The 19,461-nt window shown below is 52.8% G+C and overlaps 1 protein-coding gene across 1 annotated transcript in view; it reads left to right on the top strand.

Moving 5' to 3' along the window:
- The first annotated feature begins 18,109 nt into the window (after nucleotides 1–18,109).
- Nucleotides 18,110–19,461, top strand: part of LOC144605258 (plexin-A2-like) — a 69,715-nt gene continuing 68,363 nt past the window's right edge. The window contains exon 1 of the mRNA XM_078420351.1: nucleotides 18,110–19,319. Coding sequence (XP_078276477.1) covers nucleotides 18,150–19,319 — 1,170 coding nt within the window. The 5' untranslated portion in view covers nucleotides 18,110–18,149. The remainder of the gene's footprint in view (nucleotides 19,320–19,461) is intronic.

Genomic DNA, 19,461 nt, shown 5'->3' with positions numbered 1-19,461 from the left:
GGATGTGGAGTGAGTGTGCTCCAATTAAATGAGATGTTCTGTACAATACTTCTGTCTGGTCGTCATCCTCAGCCTAATAAAGGCAGGAGGTATCAATATTGCATCAGGCCAGGATGCTTCCGACGGAGAAATCATTTGCATTTTGCCGTTTGTCAGTGTTCCTCCACATGATTTTCTTTCACATATAAGTGGCGTTCTTCATCGTCGGCTTCTCTCCAGAACGATCCGTTGGAAAAGCAGATGCTGTGGGCGTGCGTGGTCCGATCTCTGGCTTCTGATGGAGTCTGCCCTTTACGCTGCTATCTGCGGCTTTGCCTTCGTGACCAGGTGGGTCTCGGTGGGGCTGCAGGTCACATAAGATCATGAGGTCATAAGTAATAGGAGCAGAATTAGGCCATTCAGCCCATCAAGTCTACTCCACCATTCGATCATGGCTGATCTATCTCTCCCTCCTCACCCCTATCTCCTGCCTTCTCCCCTTAGCCCCGGACACCTGTGTGTGGGACAACCCTCGGCTAGACTGTGGTGAGCAGCAGGTGACTGATGGTGAGGCGGGCAGTCGGAAAGTGAAGTGAATCTTAACGTTCCTCTCAGCCCACAGCTGGAATGCTGAGTATCGTCCATACCCCACACTGTGGGCTGTGTACAGTCCATACCCCACACTGTGGGCTGTGTACAGTCCATGCCCCACACTGTGGGCTGTGTACAGTCCATGCCCCACACTGTGGGCTGTGTACAGTCCATGCCCCACACTGTGGGCTGTGTACAGTCCATACCCCACACTGTGGGCTGTGTACAGTCCATACCCCACACTGTGGGAGGGGTGTGTACAGTCTGCCCCACACTGTGGGCTGTGTACAGTCCATGCCCCACACTGTGGGCTGTGTACAGTCCATGCCCCACACTGTGGGCTGTGTACAGTCCATGCCCCACACTGTGGGCTGTGTACAGTCCATGCCCCACACTGTGGGAGGGGTGTGTACAGTCCATGCCCCACACTGTGGGCTGTGTACAGTCCATACCCCACACTGTGGGCTGTGTACAGTCTGTACCACACACTGTGGGTGGGCTGTGTACAGTCCATACCCCACACTGTGGGAGGGGTGTGTACAGTCCATGCCCCACACTGTGGGAGGGGTGTGTACAGTCCATGCCCCACACTGTGGGCTGTGTACAGTCCATGCCCCACACTGTGGGAGGGGTGTGTACAGTCTGCCCCACACTGTGGGAGGGGTGTGTACAGTCCATACCCCACACTGTGGGCTGTGTACAGTCCATGCCCCACACTGTGGGCTGTGTACAGTCCATACCCCACACTGTGGGCTGTGTACAGTCTGTACCCCACACTGTGGGCTGTGTACAGTCCATGCCCCACACTGTGGGCTGTGTACAGTCCATGCCCCACACTGTGGGCTGTGTACAGTCCATGCCCCACACTGTGGGCTGTGTACAGTCCATGCCCCACACTGTGGGCTGTGTACAGTCCATGCCCCACACTGGGCTGTGTACAGTCCATGCCCCACACTGTGGGAGGGGTGTGTACGGTCCATACCCCACACTGTGGGCTGTGTACAGTCCATACCCCACACTGTGGGTGGGCTGTGTACAGTCTGCCCCACACTGTGGGAGGGGTGTGTACAGTCCATGCCCCACACTGTGGGAGGGGTGTGTACAGTCTGCCCCACACTGTGGGCTGTGTACAGTCCATACCCCACACTGTGGGCTGTGTACAGTCTGCCCCACACTGTGGGCTGTGTACAGTCCATACCCCACACTCTGGGCTGTGTACAGTCCATACCCCACACTGTGGGTGGGCTGTGTAAGTCTGCCCCACACTGTGGGAGGGGTGTGTACAGTCCATGCCCCACACTGTGGGCTGTGTACAGTCCATACCCCACACTGTGGGAGGGGTGTGTACAGTCTGCCCCACACTGTGGGCTGTGTACAGTCCATACCCCACACTGTGGGCTGTGTACAGTCCATACCCCACACTGTGGGAGGGGTGTGTACAGTCTGCCCCACACTGTGGGAGGGGTGTGTACAGTCTGCCCCACACTGTGGGAGGGGTGTGTACAGTCCATACCCCACACTGTGGGCTGTGTACAGTCCATGCCCCACACTGTGGGAGGGCTGTGTACAGTCCATGCCCCACACTGTGGGAGGGGTGTGTACAGTCCATGCCCCACACTGTGGGAGGGGTGTGTACAGTCCATGCCCCACACTGTGGGAGGGGTGTGTACAGTCCATGCCCCACACTGTGGGAGGGGTGTGTACAGTCCATACCCCACACTGTGGGCTGTGTACAGTCCATGCCCCACACTGTGGGAGGGCTGTGTACAGTCCATGCCCCACACTGTGGGAGGGGTGTGTACAGTCCATACCCCACACTGTGGGCTGTGTACAGTCCATACCCCACACTGTGGGCTGTGTACAGTCCATGCCCCACACTGTGGGCTGTGTACAGTCCATACCCCACACTGTGGGCTGTGTACAGTCCATGCCCCACACTGTGGGCTGTGTACAGTCCATGCCCCACACTGTGGGCTGTGTACAGTCCATGCCCCACACTGTGGGTGGGATGGCTGCATTGGGCAGGGGGGAGAGGAGATTCACCAAGACCTTGCGTGGGTGGAGTTTCGGTGATTAGGGGGGAAAGGGGCAACTGGGTTTGTTCATCGAGATGAGGAGAAATGACAGCCATGACCTTCATTGGGAACATCCGACGGAAATCAGGTCTCGCTGCCCAGGGCCAAACGGACCTCACAACGAAATGAGGCTGAGGGGGTCTCGATAACAACTAGCAACATTAAGAGGCACACGCCTGGCGATGAAAGGAAAATATTCTCCTCCCCCCTCCTCTGCTGGACAACTCTCTGAGCAGCTGGGGTCCAGTGTGTTCCACTCTCCCACCTCCCAAAGGCCTACGGCCTGGCCAGCTAAATAGCCGCTGTGTTGCCCCTAGTGTGTGTGTGTGTGGTGGGGGGGGGGTAAGAATCCAGGAGGTGGTGGTGGAAATATGAGGGGGCCGAAGGGCCTGTTTCCCTGCTGTACCACTCTGGCCTGGTACATCAAAGGGGCAGTAGCATTGTGACATGGCTGCCATGGCCTCACCATCCATGCACCAGGACAACAGATGATGTGGGACACATCTGACTCTCATCTCACCTTGTGTCCTTGACACTAATTATTGTTTTATTAGAAAGTGTAGACGCTGCGATCGAGGCTGTTCTGTGGCCCAGCGCAGAATGAGATGATGTATTCAATGTGGGGGTCTCATGTGGGTCTGCTACAGGCCTGGCTAAAGCACTTGTACAACTCCGAGTTTGGTATCACCACCTGATGGCTGGTCACATCATCTCATCTTAAATACATCATCTCATTCTGTGGCAGGTCCTCCTGTGTCACCCTCACGACCTGTTTATCTGAGGGGCTTGTCTCTGATGGGTGACAACCTCAAATAAACTCCTCCTCAGTCTGAAGAAGGGTCTCGACCCAAAGTGTCACCCATTCCTTCTCTCCACAGATGCTGCCTGTCCCGCCCGCTGAGTTACTCCAGCATTTTGTGTCTATCTTCGGTTTAAACCAGCATCTGCAGTTCCTTCCTATGTATGTACGTGTGCATACACACACACACACACACACACACACACACACACACACACACACACACACACACACACACACACACACACACACACACACACACACACACACACACACACACCACCACCCCCCCCCCCTACCTACCTTGTTCTCTCATTCATTACATTATAAACAGTGCACTATGTCCCCATATTCTGCTGGGCTGCTGCAAAGTGAGAATCCCATTGTCCTATCTGTGACACATGGCAATAAAACCTCACTCATGAATGGTGACATGGTGACCCACTTTATCAGCATCCGTATTAGCTGTTAGATTGTTTCATGAGCTTGTCAATGTTTCAGCCGTCGTGACTTTAACTGGATTGTAATGTTGCCACATGTGTTCCTGCTTTAATCCAGTGATTTAGAGCAGCACATGTGATTGTAAAGTCTGGGCTGTCTGTCTGACCCAATACCTCTGCTCCATGCAGGGTCATGGGCTTGCAGTCACTGCCACCCTGAGATCGAGGAATGACTCCCACCCCATCCAGCACTTTTATATCCGTTTGACAACAGTACTCGCTCCGAGCCCCCGCCCCTCCGAGCCCCCGCCCCTCTGAGCCCCCCCCCCCCGTGAGCCCCCGCCCCTCCGAGCCCCCCCCCCCAGACTCTGCGGTGTTTAACCCAGAGAGTTGTCCTTGGACAGAGTTGCCAACACATACGAGCTGTTCGTTAACTCCCTTGACCAATTGAGTTAATAAAGTGGGTGTGTAAATCGTGGAGGATCCTGGGTTCATCTATTTGTGCAATTAGTTGATGTTCCCTTAATATAATTTTCATAATTTTGAAATTGACATAATTGAGTTTGAAGTAACCAAGTGCAACTGCTGGGTAAATCATTTTGTTCAGTAAAGATTCCTTTTGCAGTAAGTTGGTCATTATTAATTATTATATCTACATTGACCATCAGAAGAGCTATGAATTTATCTACTTGTAAAATCAACAGATATTCCATGAGTCAGTTAATTTATAACTGGACGTTACCTGGACATAGTTTAGTTTAGAGATACAGCACGGAAACAGGCCCTTCTGCCCACCGAGTCTGTGCCGACCAGCAATCCCTGCACACGAACACTTAACTACACACACCAGGGACAATTTACATTTACACCCAGCCAATTAACCAACAAACCTGCACGTCTTTGGAGTGTGGGAGGAAACCGAAGATCTCGGAAAAACCCATGCAGGTCACGGGGAGAACGTACAAACTCCGTACAGACAGCGCCCGGAGTCGGGATCGAACCTGGATCTCTGGCGCTGTGAGGCAGCAGCTCTACCCGCTGCACCACCGTGCTGTCCTAGGGGCCTCATGGAATTTGTTTGTTTCTCTCCCCCCTCCCCTCTCTCCCCCCCTCCCCTCTCTCCCCCCTCCCCTCTCTCCCCCCTCCTCCCCTCTCTCCCCCCCTCCCCTCTCTCCCCCTCCCCTCTCACCCCCCTCCTCTCTCCCCCCTCCTCTCTCCCCCTCCTCTCTCCCCCTCCTCTCTCCCCCTCCTCTCTCCCCCTCCTCTCTCCCCCCACCCTCATCCCCCCCCCTCTCTCCCCCCTCCCCTCTCTCCCCCTCCCCTCTCACCCCCTCCCCTCACTCCCCCCTCCCCTCTCCCCCCTCCCCTCTCTCCCCCTCCCCTCTCTCCCCCCTCCCCTCTCCCCCCTCCCCTCTCTCCCCCCTCCCCCTCTCTCCCCCTCCCCTCTCTCCCCCTCCCCTCTCTCCCCCTCCCCTCTCCCCCTCCCCTCTCTCCCCCTCCCCTCTCTCCCCCTCCCCTCTCTCCCCCTCCCCTCTCTCCCCCTCCCCTCTCTCCCCCTCCCCTCTCTCCCCCCTCCCCTCTCTCCCCCTCCTCTCTCCCCCCTCCTCTCTCCCCCCCCTCTCTCCCCCTCCCCTCTCTCCCCCCTCCCCTCTCTCCCCCTCCCCTCTCTCCCCCTCCCCTCTCTCCCCCTCCCCTCTCTCCCCCTCCCCTCTCTCCCCCTCCCCTCTCTCCCCCTCCCCTCTCTCCCCCTCCCCTCTCTCCCCCTCCCCTCTCTCCCCCTCCCCTCTCTCCCCCTCCCCTCTCACCCCTCCCCTCTCTCCCCCCTCCCCTCTCTCCCCCTCCCCTCTCTCCCCCTCCCCTCTCTCCCCCCTCCCCTCTCTCCCCCCTCCCCTCTCTCCCCCCTCCCCTCTCTCCCCCCTCCCCTCTCTCCCCCCTCCCCTCTCTCCCCCCTCCCCTCTCTCCCCCCTCCCCTCTCTCCCCCCTCCCCTCTCTCCCCCCTCCCCTCTCTCCCCCTCCCCTCTCTCCCCCCTCCCCTCTCCCCCCCCTCCCCTCTCTCCCCCCTCCTCCCTCTCGCTTTTCGTGTCTATCTGCAGTTTAACCAGCACCTGCAGTTCCTTCCTGCCAGGTCCCCCAGTGTTCCTGCCTTTGTGTAAATGAACCACTTGTGGTTATTTTACAAAACGCCCAGAAAGGGAAATGGCGGCCGTTTATTTATTTAATCTTTCACTGATGTGGTTTTAAGGGGAAGGTTTTCCTTAACTTCACTTTGTTGAAAAGCATTGATTGGCAGCTTCCACCGTGTGACGGACGTGGTCTGTCGGAACAGGTTATGAGCGGTGGGGGTGGTGTTGGGGTGGGGGTGGTGTTGGGGTGGGGGTGGTGTTGGGGTGGGGGTGGTGTTGGGGTGGGGGTGGTGTTGGGGTGGGGGTGGTGTTGGGGTGGGGGTGGTGTTGGGGTGGGGGTGGTGTTGGGGTGGGGGTGGTGTGGGGGTGGTGTTGGGGTGGGGGTGGTGTTGGGGTGGGGGTGGTGTTGGGGTGGGGGTGGTGTTGGGGTGGGGGTGGTGTTGGGGTGGGGGTGGGGGTGGGGGTGGTGTTGGGGTGGGGATGGTGTTGGGGTGGAGGTGTGGGGTGGGGGTGATGTTGGGGTGGGGGTGGTGTTGGGGTGGGGGTGGTGTTGGGGTGGAGGTGGTGGTGGGGGTGGCTTTGGGGTGGGGGTGGTGTTGGGGTGGGGGTGGTGTTGGGGTGGAGGTGGTGTTGGAGTGGTGTTGAGGTCGGGGTGGTGTTACTGTGATGTTGGGGTTACTGTGATGTGGGGGTGACCGTGATGTGGGGGTGACCGTGATGTGGGGGTGACCGTGATTGGGTGACCATGATGTGGGGGTGACCGTGATGTGGGGGTGACCGTGATGTGGGGGTGACCGTGATTGGGTGACCATGATGTGGGGGTGACCGTGATGTGGGGGTGACCGTGATGTGGGGGTGACCGTGATTGGGTGACCATGATGTGGGGGTGACCGTGATGTGGGGGTGACCGTGATGTGGGGGTGACACCACTGAACAAGTTACCAGGCGCTGCGTTCCCCAGGTAACTGTGTGCTGGTCACAGTCGTGGATCTACAATCGCTCCACTCTTTTTAAATCTCTCTGTACACTGTGGACGGATCGATTGTAACTGTGTGTTGTCTTTCCACTGACTGGTTAGCGCGCAACAACAGCTTTTCACTGTACCTCGATACACGTGACAATAAACTCTGTTGATGTTGCTGTGGATTAGTTGTCTGAATGTCGCTGCTAAAAGCAACAAGGAGTCTATTTTTATCTGTTCGAGAGCTGACTGATGATTCTAAAGATGTTATCAATCACAAGTGTTTTATTGTTCCTTTAAGTGACTTCTCAGTTCTCCTTCATCACCCATTTTCTCTCCAAAGTGCGAACGTTTTTCCCAGAGCCGACACTGACTTTATGATGTGACAACCATTTGGCAGCTTTGTCACAGATGCCCTCTCTCTCTCTCTCTCTCTCTCTCCCTCTCTCTCTCTCTCTCCCTCTCTCTCTCTCTCTCTCTCTCTCTCTCTCTCTCTCCCTCCCTCCCCTTAAGCTGTGACTGTACCTCGGTGAACTGAACTGATGCAGTCTGTCCCAGCTGCAGGTGTTACTTGCTGAGAATGTCTTTCACACAAACTGAGCACCTGGTGTTTGACACTGGGGTTTGGACATGGCTATTGAGGCACTTCAGTGAGGATTGTCTGCAGTTGGCAGTGGGGGAGCAGGGGTGGGCTGTGGGGGGTGGGCTGTGGGGTGGTCCGCTGATGCATCATGATGCCTCTCTCCATGGGCGTCAAGTGGTGATGGTGAACCTGACACCGATAGTCACATGGCATCCAAACTCACTCTCTTGGCAATTCAAGGGACAATTCAATGATCAGTGGCTGTGAGTTGCATGAATCTCCGTGTGAGAAAATGAAAGAGAAAGTGGTGGTTTTGGAGATTTATTGTCATCCAGCCATTGGTATTCATCTCAGCGTAATAGCCGACTAACCCACTTTTGAGAGTCAGATATTTGAAGATCTCTGGGGCCGTGTTTGATGAGATAACGTGAGACTGCAGCTGTCAGCACACTTTGTTTAACTGCTTTATTGTCAGCGGACGACCCCTCTGAGGGTTCCAATGCTTGAGTTTTTGTTACAAAAATGATAAGAACTTAGGAAACATGGTGGAGCGGGAGTGGATGCAAGGAAGCCCCAGGGTTCACCAGCACCTCATCTAATCCCTGACCTCCATCTCCAGAAAACCATTGATGTCTGTTTGAAATGACTGTCTGTCCACCATGGCAGACAAGTCGAACGATTCCTCCTTGCAAGGAAAATCATGTGTGAAGAATTCCCTTTCATCTCCTCAGCTCCATTGGCTTTGGGGGGGGGGTGGGGGAGTTGGTGGGGGGGGGCGGGGGTTGGGTGGGGGGGGATCAGTCATCTTCCCTTGTCATTGTGCCAATGAAATGGGAAATATTCACCAGATCCGATCAGCCTGAATTATAAAAGTCCGGTTTATAAGCATCTCATCCAATCAGATCTACAAAGCTGTTCCTGAACTCTATCTGAACAAAGTTTGCTTCAGTTAAATAATGAAATAGTTGTCATGTTGTCCAGTAACTATAGACAATAGACAATAGACAATAGGTGCAGGAGTAGGCCATTCAGCCCTTCGAGCCAGCACCGCCATTCAATGCGATCATGGCTGATCACTATCAATCAGTACCCCGTTCCTGCTTTCTCCCCATACCCCCTCACTCCGCTATCCTTAAGAGCTCTATCCAGCTCTCTCTTGAAAGCATCCAACGAACTGGCCTCCACTGCCTTCTGAGGCAGAGAATTCCACACCTTCACCACCCTCTGACTGAAAAAGTTCTTCCTCATCTCCGTTTTAAATGGCCTACCCCTTATTCTCAAACTGTGGCCCCTTGTTCTGGACTCCCCCAACATTGGGAACATGTTATCTGCCTCTAATGTGTCCAATCCCCTAATTATCTTATATGTTTCAATAAGATCCCCCCTCATCCTTCTAAATTCCAGTGTATACAAGCCCAATCGCTCCAGCCTTTCAACATACGACAGTCCCGCCATTCCGGGAATTAATCTAGTGAACCTACGCTGCACGCCCTCCATAGCAAGAATATCCTTCCTCAAATTTGGAGACCAAAACTGCACACAGTACTCCAGGTGCGGTCTCACCAGGGCCCGGTACAACTGTAGAAGGACCTCTTTGCTCCTATACTCAACTCCTCTTGTTACGAAGGCCAACATTCCATTGGCTTTCTTCACTGCCTGCTGAACCTGCATGCTTCCTTTCATTGACTGATGCACTAGGACACCCAGATCTCGTTGAACTCCCCCTCCTCCTAACTTGACACCATTCAGATAATAATCTGCCTTTCTATTCTTACTTCCAAAGTGAATAACCTCACACTTATCTACATTAAACTGCATCTGCCATGTATCCGCCCACTCACACAACCTGTCCAGGTCACCCTGCAGCCTTATTGCATCTTCCTCACAATTCACACTACCCCCCAACTTAGTATCATCTGCAAATTTGCTAATGGTACTTTTAATCCCTTCGTCTAAGTCATTAATGTATATCGTAAATAGCTGGGGTCCCAGCACCGAACCTTGCGGTACCCCACTGGTCACTGCCTGCCATTCCGAAAGGGACCCATTTATCCCCACTCTTTGCTTTCTGTCTGTTAACCAATTTTCTATCCATGTCAGTACCCTACCCCCAATACCATGTGCCCTAATTTTGCCCACTAATCTCCTATGTGGGACCTTGTCGAAGGCTTTCTGAAAGTCGAGGTACACCACATCCACTGACTCTCCCTTGTCAATTTTCCTAGTTACATCCTCAAAAAATTCCAGTAGATTTGTCAAGCATGATTTCCCCTTCGTAAATCCATGCTGACTCGGAATGATCCCGTTACTGCTATCCAAATGCTCAGCAATTTCGTCTTTTATAATTGACTCCAGCATTTTCCCCACCACTGATGTCAGACTAACTGGTCTATAATTACCCGTTTTCTCTCTCCCTCCTTTCTTAAAAAGTGGGATAACATTTGCTATTCTCCAATCCACAGGAACTGATCCTGAATCTATAGAACATTGAAAAATGATCTCCAATGCTTCCACTATTTCTAGAGCCACCTCCTTAAGTACTCTGGGATGCAGACCATCAGGCCCTGGGGATTTATCAGCCTTCAGTCCCATCAGTCTACCCAAAACCATTTCCTGCCTAATGTGGATTTCCTTCAGTTCCTCCATCACCCTAGGTTCTCCAGCCCCTAGAACATTTGGGAGATTGTGTGTATCTTCCTCAGTGAAGACAGATCCAAAGTAACGGTTTAACTCGTCTGCCATTTCTTTGTTCCCCATAATAAATTCCCCTGCTTCTGTCTTCAAGGGACCCACATTTGCCTTGACTATTTTTTTCCTCTTCACGTACCTAAAAAAACTTTTGCTATCCTCCTTTATATTATTGGCTAGTTTACCCTCGTACCTCATCTTTTCTCCCCGTATTGCCTTTTTAGTTAACTTTTGTTGCTCTTTAAAAGAGTCCCAATCCTCTGTCTTCCCACTCTTCTTTGCTATGTTATACTTCCTCTCCTTAATTTTTATGCTGTCCCTGACTTCCCTTGTCAGCCACAGGTGTCTCTTACTCCCCTTAGAGTCTTTCCACCTCTTTGGAATAAATTGATCCTGCAACCTCTGCATTATTCCCAGGAATACCTGCCATTGCTGTTCTACCGTCTTCCCTGCTAGGGCCTCCTTCCAATCAATTTTGGCCAGCTCCCGCCTCATGCCTCTGTAATCCCCTTTGCTATACTGCAATACCGACACTTCCGATTTTCCCTTCTGCCTTTCCATTTGCAGAGTAAAACTTATCATGTTGTGATCACTGCCTCCTAATGGCTCTTTTACCTCTAGTCCCCTTACCAGATCAGGATCATTACACAACACTAAATCCAGAATTGCCTTCTCCCTGGTAGGCTCCAGTACAAGCTGTTCTAAGAATCCATCTCGAAGGCACTCTACAAACTCTCTTTCCTGGGGTCCATTTCCAACCTGATTTTCCCAGTCTACCTGCATGTTGAAATCTCCCATAACCACCGTAGCATTACATTTTTGACACGCCAATTTTATCTCCTGATTTAACTTGCACCCTAAGTCGAGGCTACTGTTTGGGGGCCTATAGATAACTCCCATTAGGGTCTTTTTACCCTTACAATTTCTCATTTCTATCCATACTGATTCAACATCTCCTGATTCTATGTCACCCCTTGCAAGGGAATGAATATCATTCCTTACCATCAGAGCAACCCCACCCCCTCTGCCCACCTGTCTGTCTTTTCTATACGTTGTGTACCCCTGAATATTCAGTTCCCAGCCCTGGTCCTCTTGTAGCCATGTCTCAGTGATCCCTACAACATCATACTTGCCCATGACTAACTGAGCCTCAAGCTCATCCACTTTATTTTTTATACTACGCGCATTTAAGTACAACACTTTAACTTCTGTATTTACCTCCCCTCTCACATCGTTCACAATTGGCCCTGCCCTTAATTTCTTTTCCGCTCTAGAACTTCTGTTCCCATTCTTCCGAGAGTCTTTTGCAATATCTCCTGTATTCCCTTTTACCTCATCTTCATATTCACAATTTGTTAACCCCTCCCCCCCACTACTTAGTTTAAAGCCACAGGTGTCACACTAGCAAACCTGCCTGCCAGAATGTTTGTCCCCCTGCTGTTAAGATGCAACCCGTCCCTTTTGTACAAGTCACCCCTAGCCCAGAAGAGATCCCAGTGGTCCAGAAATCTAAATCCCTGCTCTCTGCACCAGTCCCTCAGCCATAAATTCATACCCTCTATCTCTCTGTTCCTGGCCTCACCAGCACGAGGTACCGGTAGCAGTCCAGAGATAACTACCTTCGACGTCCTACTTCTCAGCGTTTTTCCCAACTCTCTAAACTCCCGCTGTAGCACCTCCTTCCTCTTCCGCCCGGCGTCATTCGTGCCCACGTGCACAACGACTTCAGGTTGATCGCCTTCCCTCGCTAGGATTTTCTGAAGCCGGTCTGTGATGTGTTGAACCCTGGCACCAGGGAGGCAACAGACCATCCTCAAGTCCCTCCTGCTGCCACAGAATCTTCTATCCGTCCCTCGGACTATGGAGTCACCGACCACTACGGCTCTTCCAGACTTCGGTCTCCCCTGTCGTGTATCCTTGCCAACAGGTCCGCCACTCGGACTGGAAACGTCTTCTGCCCCGACAGTTCCCAAGAGGGTATACCTATTTGCAATAGGCACAGCCACTGGGGTCTCCTGTAGTCCACGTCCACTCCCCCCGGAAACAGTCTCCCACCTTCGCTCGACCTGGACCCTTGGCGTGACAGCCTCACAATAGGTCCTGTCGAGGAAACTCTCGCATTCCCGGATGGCCCTGAGGTCATCCAACTGCCTCTCCAACTCCACCACACGTCCCTTCAGGAGCTGCACCTGGACACAGTTCTTGCAGGTGTAGCTCCCAGAAGCTCCCGCGACGTCCCTGTCTTCCCACATCCTGCAGGAAACACACCGCACCAACTTTTCCGCCATCACCTTGTGCCTATAACCAGCTCTGGCTTAAAACAATGGTATCCTCCTCACCTCAGCCTCCTCGCCGAAGACTCGCAGCCAAAGACTCGCACTTTTCTCACTGGGCTGCACCTGAACAGGGCTGCACCCTTTTGTGAGCCTTGCTTATATCACCAATTTAAATTGCCTGATTGTCCAATTTACCTGACTTCTCACTTAAACTGCCTGTTGAACTGTGATTAGCACTTACTTTACTGCTCAGCCAACGGGCGTCCTTGCTCTGCTCCCGGACTTTTCAAACTGACTACTACTTCCTTTTGGCGCTCTTTTTAAACTGCCTGTTGAACTGTGATTAGCACTTACTTTACTGCTCAGCCAACGGGCGTCCTTGCTCTGCTCCCGGACTTTTCAAACTAGTCACGTTGCACACTGTATGTTTCTTTTTTTTCCTAATCAGATGTGCAGCACTTTGGTCAACGTGGGTTGTTTTTAAATGTGCTATACAAATAAAATTGACTTGACTTGACTTTGGTGAATCCACTGCAAATCGTTCATCTTTAACTCTTTTATAATCATCCTCAGGGAGTGTTAGGACGCAGTGCAGCGCGGCAGAACCATTCAAAGTGTCTGAAGAAGGGTCTCGTCACCCATTCCCTCTCTCCAGAGATGCTGCCTGTCCTGCTGAGGAGTTACTCCAGCATTTTGTGTGTATCTTCGTTTTAAACCAGCGTCTGCAGTTCCTTCCTACACAGTTTGTTTGGTGGAGGGAGGGAGGGTTCCTTGATGATGTGGGCTTGGTGTGAATGAGGTGTAGTGGCTGATGGATGAGGCTGTAACCTTGCTGTGTAACAATGGTGCTGAAAGTTGCATCTGACCGAGCTGTCAGCTGGTGACTGCTGATTGATGAGGGTACGGGGCCCAAGGGTTGTTTCCAGTCGAGCAGAAGGCAATCTGGGGCTGGGAAGGTCCTATCTCCAGCTGGTGTGAGTCGCACGCGGTGAGCTGAGGATGTGTCGTTTGGATGGGTAACTGAGTAATGATGCTTCAGATGTGGCCGAACAAGGGACTGCCACACTGAACACGGGACTGCCACACTGAACACGGGACTGCCACACGGAACACGTGACTCCCACATGGAACACGGGACTGCCACACGGAACACGGGACTGCCACACCGAACATGGGACTGCCACACTGAACACGGGACTGCCACACCGAACATGGGACTGCCACACTGAACACGGGACTGCCACACGGAACACGGGACTTCCACACCGAACATGGGACTGCCACACTGAACACGGGACTGCCACACGGAACACGGGACTGCCACACGGAACACGGGACTGCCACACGGAACACGGGACTGCCACACTGAACATGGGACTGCCCGAACATGGGACTGCCACACCGAACACGGGACTGCCACACTGAACACGGGACTGCCACACTGAACACGGGACTGCCACACGGAACACGGGACTGCCACACCGAACACGGGACTGCCACACTGAACACGGGACTGCCACACCGAACATGGGACTGCCACACCGAACACGGGACTGCCACACTGAACATGGGACTGCCCGAACATGGGACTGCCACACCAAAACATGGGACTGCCACACTGAACACGGGACTGCCACACGGAACACGGGTCTGCCACACGGAACACGGGTCTGCCACCCCGAACATGGGACTGCCACACTGAACACGGGACTGCCACACCGAACATGGGACTGCCACACTGAACACGGGACTGCCACACTGAACACGGGACTGCCACACTGAACACGGGACTGCCACACTGAACACGGGACTGCCACACGGAACAAGGGACTGCCACACCGAACATGGGACTGCCACACCGAACACGGGACTGCCACACTGAACACGGGACTGCCACATGGAACAAGGGACTGCCACACGGAACACGGGACTGCCACAACAAGGAGGGTTTAAATCCTTTTGTGTTTCTTGGGTTTTATTGTCACTAAGCTTTTCTGAAATAGTTTGGTTCATTTTAACATTGAAATTGAATGACTTGAAAATATAAAAACAAGGTCGCATTCCTTGAAATTAAAGATTGCTCGCCGTTCTCAGGGCTCCTTGTTACAGACACCATGGGTCAGGGCTCCTTATTACAGGCATCCATGGGTCAGGGCTCCTTGTTACAGACACCATGGGTCAGGGCTCCTTGTTACAGACGCCATGGGTCAGGGCTCCTTGTTACAGACGCCATGGGTCAGGGCTCCTTGTTACAGACGCCATGGGTCAGGGCTCCTTGTTACAGACGCCATGGGTCAGGGCTCCTTGTTACAGACATCCATGGGTCAGGGCTCCTTGTTACAGACACCATGGGTCAGGGCTCCTTGTTACAGACGCCATGGGTCAGGGCTCCTTGTTACAGACATCCATGGGTCAGGGCTCCTTGTTATAGACTCCATGGGTCAGGGCTCCTTGTTACAGACACCATGGGTCAGGGCTCCTTGTTACAGACATCCATGGGTCAGGGCTCCTTGTTACAGACACCATGGGTCAGGGCTCCTTGTTACAGACATCCATGGGTCAGGGCTCCTTGCTACAGACGCCCATGGGTCAGGGCTCCTTGCTACAGACGCCCATGGGTTGACTTTGGCCACAAATATACAAAATTACTCGATTACGCAGTTGTACAGTGCAGAAGCAGAAGCAGGCCCTTCTGCCCAACTCCGCCCTGCTGACCAGGCCCTTCTGCCCAACTCCACCCTGCTGACCAGGCCCTTCTGCCCAACTCCGCCCTGCTGACCAGGCCCTTCTGCCCAACTCCGCCCTGCTGAGCAGGATGCTCCATCCCACCTAGTCCCATGTGGCCCATTTCCCTCCAAACCACTCCTGTCCATGTACCTGTCCAAGTGTCTTTTAAATGTTGTTATAATCCCAGCCGCACCTACGCCCTCTGGCAGCTGGTTCCGGACACCCACCCCCCTCAGTGTGGACACCACACAGCCACGATGTGGTAATAAATGGCGTCCAAACCACACAAGAATAAGACTGGCTACAGTAAATGAAGAGAGAAGAAACCATTTCTGCCGCTCAGTGGGATGTGTGTATGGAGCTCACACACCATCAACTCTGAGTCCCACACCATCAACTCTGATTCCCACACCATCAACTCTCACACACCATCAACTCTGATTCCCACACCATCAACTCTCACACACCATCAAGTCTCTGTATGATTCCCACACCATCAACTCTCTGATCCCCAAATCATCAACTCTCTGATCCCCACACCATCAACTCTCTGATCCCCACACCATCAAGTCTCTAAATGATTCCCACACCATCAAGTCTCTGATTCCCACACCATCAAGTCTCTGTCTGATTCCCAGCTTTCTGCTGATCCCTTTACTATTTATTTACAAGGGTAAAGAGAAACTGTGAAGAGTTAATGTTCCGTGCTTGCAGTTGAACGAGGTGTGTCTGACGTTCAAATTCGGGCAGGAAGGTTTTGAGCGGATGAAAGAAATTGGAGGACTGGAACATTCCAGAATATCAGCATAAGCCGTCCTCTTTCTCCCCAGTTTCCATGTCCCACCCTGGGAGAGGGGTCCCACACCAGGGAGGGGAGTCGTGAATGAACACTCCTCATTTGGACCTGTCTCCTCTGCTCTGGCTCCACTCAGGTGGCACTCGGGACCCTCCGTTCTCTGGTGCTGGGGCGTGTGGGAGGGGGAGGGTCGGGGAGGGTCGGGGAGGGTCGGGGAGGGTCGGGCAGCTGTTGAGTGACTGCTTGCTTGGCCTCGGCTTCCCTGCTGAAAGGTGTTGTCAGCGTGTCATGGTGAAGGGGGTGCTGGGGACGGGTGTGCAAGGGTAAGTGTGTAAATGCCTCCTCTGAGCAGGAACCACACGACTGCTGAGGTTGTTCAGTCTACGTGACATTGTGGGAACCCAGGCTTCACTCACCAGGGTCATACTGGGTCCAGAACTGTCCCCTTAGCTCGAGACAGACCTGAAAAGGGAAATGTTAGATTCACAAAACTGGATCTATTAGTGTAAGTGGCGTAATGAGTAAATTGCTGGAAGGATTATGTTTGCCTTCAAAGAGAAGGGGCAATTAAAACTCACAGTGGGGCTGCTGGGAAATGTCTCATCTACTTAATTACAGACGTCTTCAGCCAGAAGTGGCACGAGATGAGGAACCTCACATTCCCAGCATCGCCAGTCTTGAGCCAATTTGATTCACGCCATGTGCAATGAAGATAGGCCAGGAAGCCTGGGCATTGGGAGACTGAGCTGTGACAATCCCCAGCATCAGAACTGCTGACATGCGCCTGACTAACCGAGACAGGACACACTGCTCCCGACACTTGTACACTTGTACACTTCCTTATCTCTGCACCTCCCTCTCCCCTGACATCAGTCTGAAGAAGGGCCTTGACCCGACACAATCACCCATCCCTTCTCTCCGGAGACACTGCCTGTCCCGCTGAGTTTCTCCAGCATTTTGTGTCTGTTTTCTGTGTCTGTCTGCAGTTCTTCCTTCCACTTTACTACACTGGGTCCCAGGGTAAAACTGCCCAGCTGGGTCTTGGGTTCTGTCCATAAACCCCAGGGCAAAGCGGACGGAGAATTACTGTGCGATCCCGGTCACCAGCAAGGTGGTGGAGAGGTCAGGAACGGCACTTGGTCACCAATGACCGCGCGTGGATGTCCATTACAGTTCAGATAGGTCCCACTGAACGCCACGCTGTGTCACAGCCTTGGTCCAAGCATGAACCCACCAGCAGCTGGGCTGCAAGTGATGGCCACGGAGCATAGGGACTTTGATTACCCGCTCAGCCAGGTCATTCTTCAGCTGATTGCAAGCCCCATTTCTACTCTGCCATCTAATCATTTGCTTCAATCTCTAGTCCAGTATGGCATAAAGATGTGTATAACCTAGTATAGATGATGTGTGTAACCTAGAACAGAGGCTGTGTGGTATAACCTAGAACAGAGGCTGTGTGTATAACCTAGAACAGAGGCTGTGTGTAACCTAGAACAGAGGCTGTGTGTAACCTAGAACAGAGGCTGTGTGGTATAACCCTAGAACAGAGGCTGTGTGTATAACCTAGAACAGAGGCTGTGTGTAACCTAGAACAGAGGCTGTGTGTAACCTAGAACAGAGGCTGTGTGGTATAACCTAGAACAGATGATGTGTGTAACCTAGAACAGAGGACATGGGTATAACCTAGTATAGGTGTTGAGTGTATAAACTAGAACAGAGGACGTGTGTAGATGATGAGTGTATAACCAAGTATAATTTACTCCAGCTTGCAGTAAAGTAAATGCTATTGAACTCGCCTGCTTCTCACTCACTTCTCACAAGGAAGTGCAGATGTAGGAATATTGAGCAAAACACAGAGTGCTGGAGTAACTCAGCAGGTCAGGCAGCATCTGTGGAGAACATGGATAGGTGACGTTTCACAGAGTGCTGGAGTAACTCAGCGGGTCAGGCAGCATCTGTGGTGGTCATGACTAATGTCCCAGAGGATAATTTGGCTGAATGCGAGTGGGTTTAACACAGTGGGTGTTTGTTGTAAGGTGTAATGTTTTGTGCTGATCTTGCCTCCAGAGCGATGTGAACGTGGTGCATCGTGACAACGAGCCCCTCCACCAATGAAGGAGAGAAGAGGTTGTCCCAAGATGTCGGCCTGCGTGCTTTCTGTGACCCTGCTCCTTGTCTTCCTGGCTCATTCCTCACGGAGCAGCGACGCTTTCATCAACTTTGGCATCAAGGACCGTGACTGGACGTTCAACCACCTGGCGGTCCACAGCGTGACAGGGAACGTTTATGTGGGCGCTGTCAATCGCGTTTACAAACTGTCCAGCAACCTCACCCTGCTTCTGTCACACAACACTGGCCCAGAGGAGGACAACAAGTTGTGCTACCCCCCACTGATTGTGCAACCTTGCAGTGAGCCCCTCACCCTGACCAACAATGTCAACAAGCTGCTGCTCATTGACTACTCTGACAACAGGTTACTGGTGTGTGGGAGCCTCTTTCAGGGGGTCTGCAAACTCCTGCGACTGGACGACCTGTTTATCCTGGTGGAACCGTCCCATAAGAAGGAGCACTACCTCTCCAGTGTTAATGAAACGGGCACCATGTACGGTGTCATTGTCTCGTCAGAGGGCTCCGACAGCAAGCTCTTCATTGGCACGGCAGTGGATGGGAAACAGGACTACTTCCCCACCATCTCCAGTCGCAAGCTGCCCCAGGACCCAGAGTCCTCGGCCATGTTTGACTACGTCTTGCACAGCGACTTTGTGGCCTCGCTGATTAAGATCCCATCCGATACCCTGGCATTAGTGTCGCACTTTGACATCTTCTACATATACGGATTCAGCCACGGAAACTTTGTCTACTTCCTAACGGTGCAGCCAGAAACAGAAGGAGTAACGGGGTCAACGAGTGACCAGTTCTACACCTCCAGGATCGTGAGGCTGTGCAAGGAAGATGCCAAGTTCCATTCCTACGTCTCTCTGCCCATGGGCTGTGTGAAGGACGGGGTTGAGTACCGCTTGTTGCAGGCTGCTTACTTGTCCAAAGCTGGCACTGTCCTGGCCAAAGCCCTGAACATTTCCACCACTGACGACATCCTGTTCACCATATTCTCCAAGGGCCAGAAGCAGTATCGCAACCCACCCACTGAGTCTGCACTCTGTATGTTTGTGGTGAAGTTCATCAACAGACAGATAAAGGAGAGGCTTCAGTCGTGTTACCGGGGTGAGGGGAGTCTGGAACTGAACTGGTTGCTGGGCAAAGATGTCTACTGTACCCACGCGGTGAGTGGCATGGACCTGCCCCGACCGGGCACCACACTGTGGGCATCACACTGTTACATTGTACACTGTGGGCATCACATTATTACATTGTACACTGTGGGCACCACACTATTACATTGTACACTGTGGGCACCACACTATT

Source organism: Rhinoraja longicauda, chromosome 24 (genome assembly GCF_053455715.1).
Source record: "Rhinoraja longicauda isolate Sanriku21f chromosome 24, sRhiLon1.1, whole genome shotgun sequence".
In the NCBI taxonomy this organism is placed as follows: Eukaryota; Metazoa; Chordata; class Chondrichthyes; order Rajiformes; family Arhynchobatidae; genus Rhinoraja; species Rhinoraja longicauda.
This window is presented reverse-complemented; position numbering and strand designations above follow the sequence as displayed.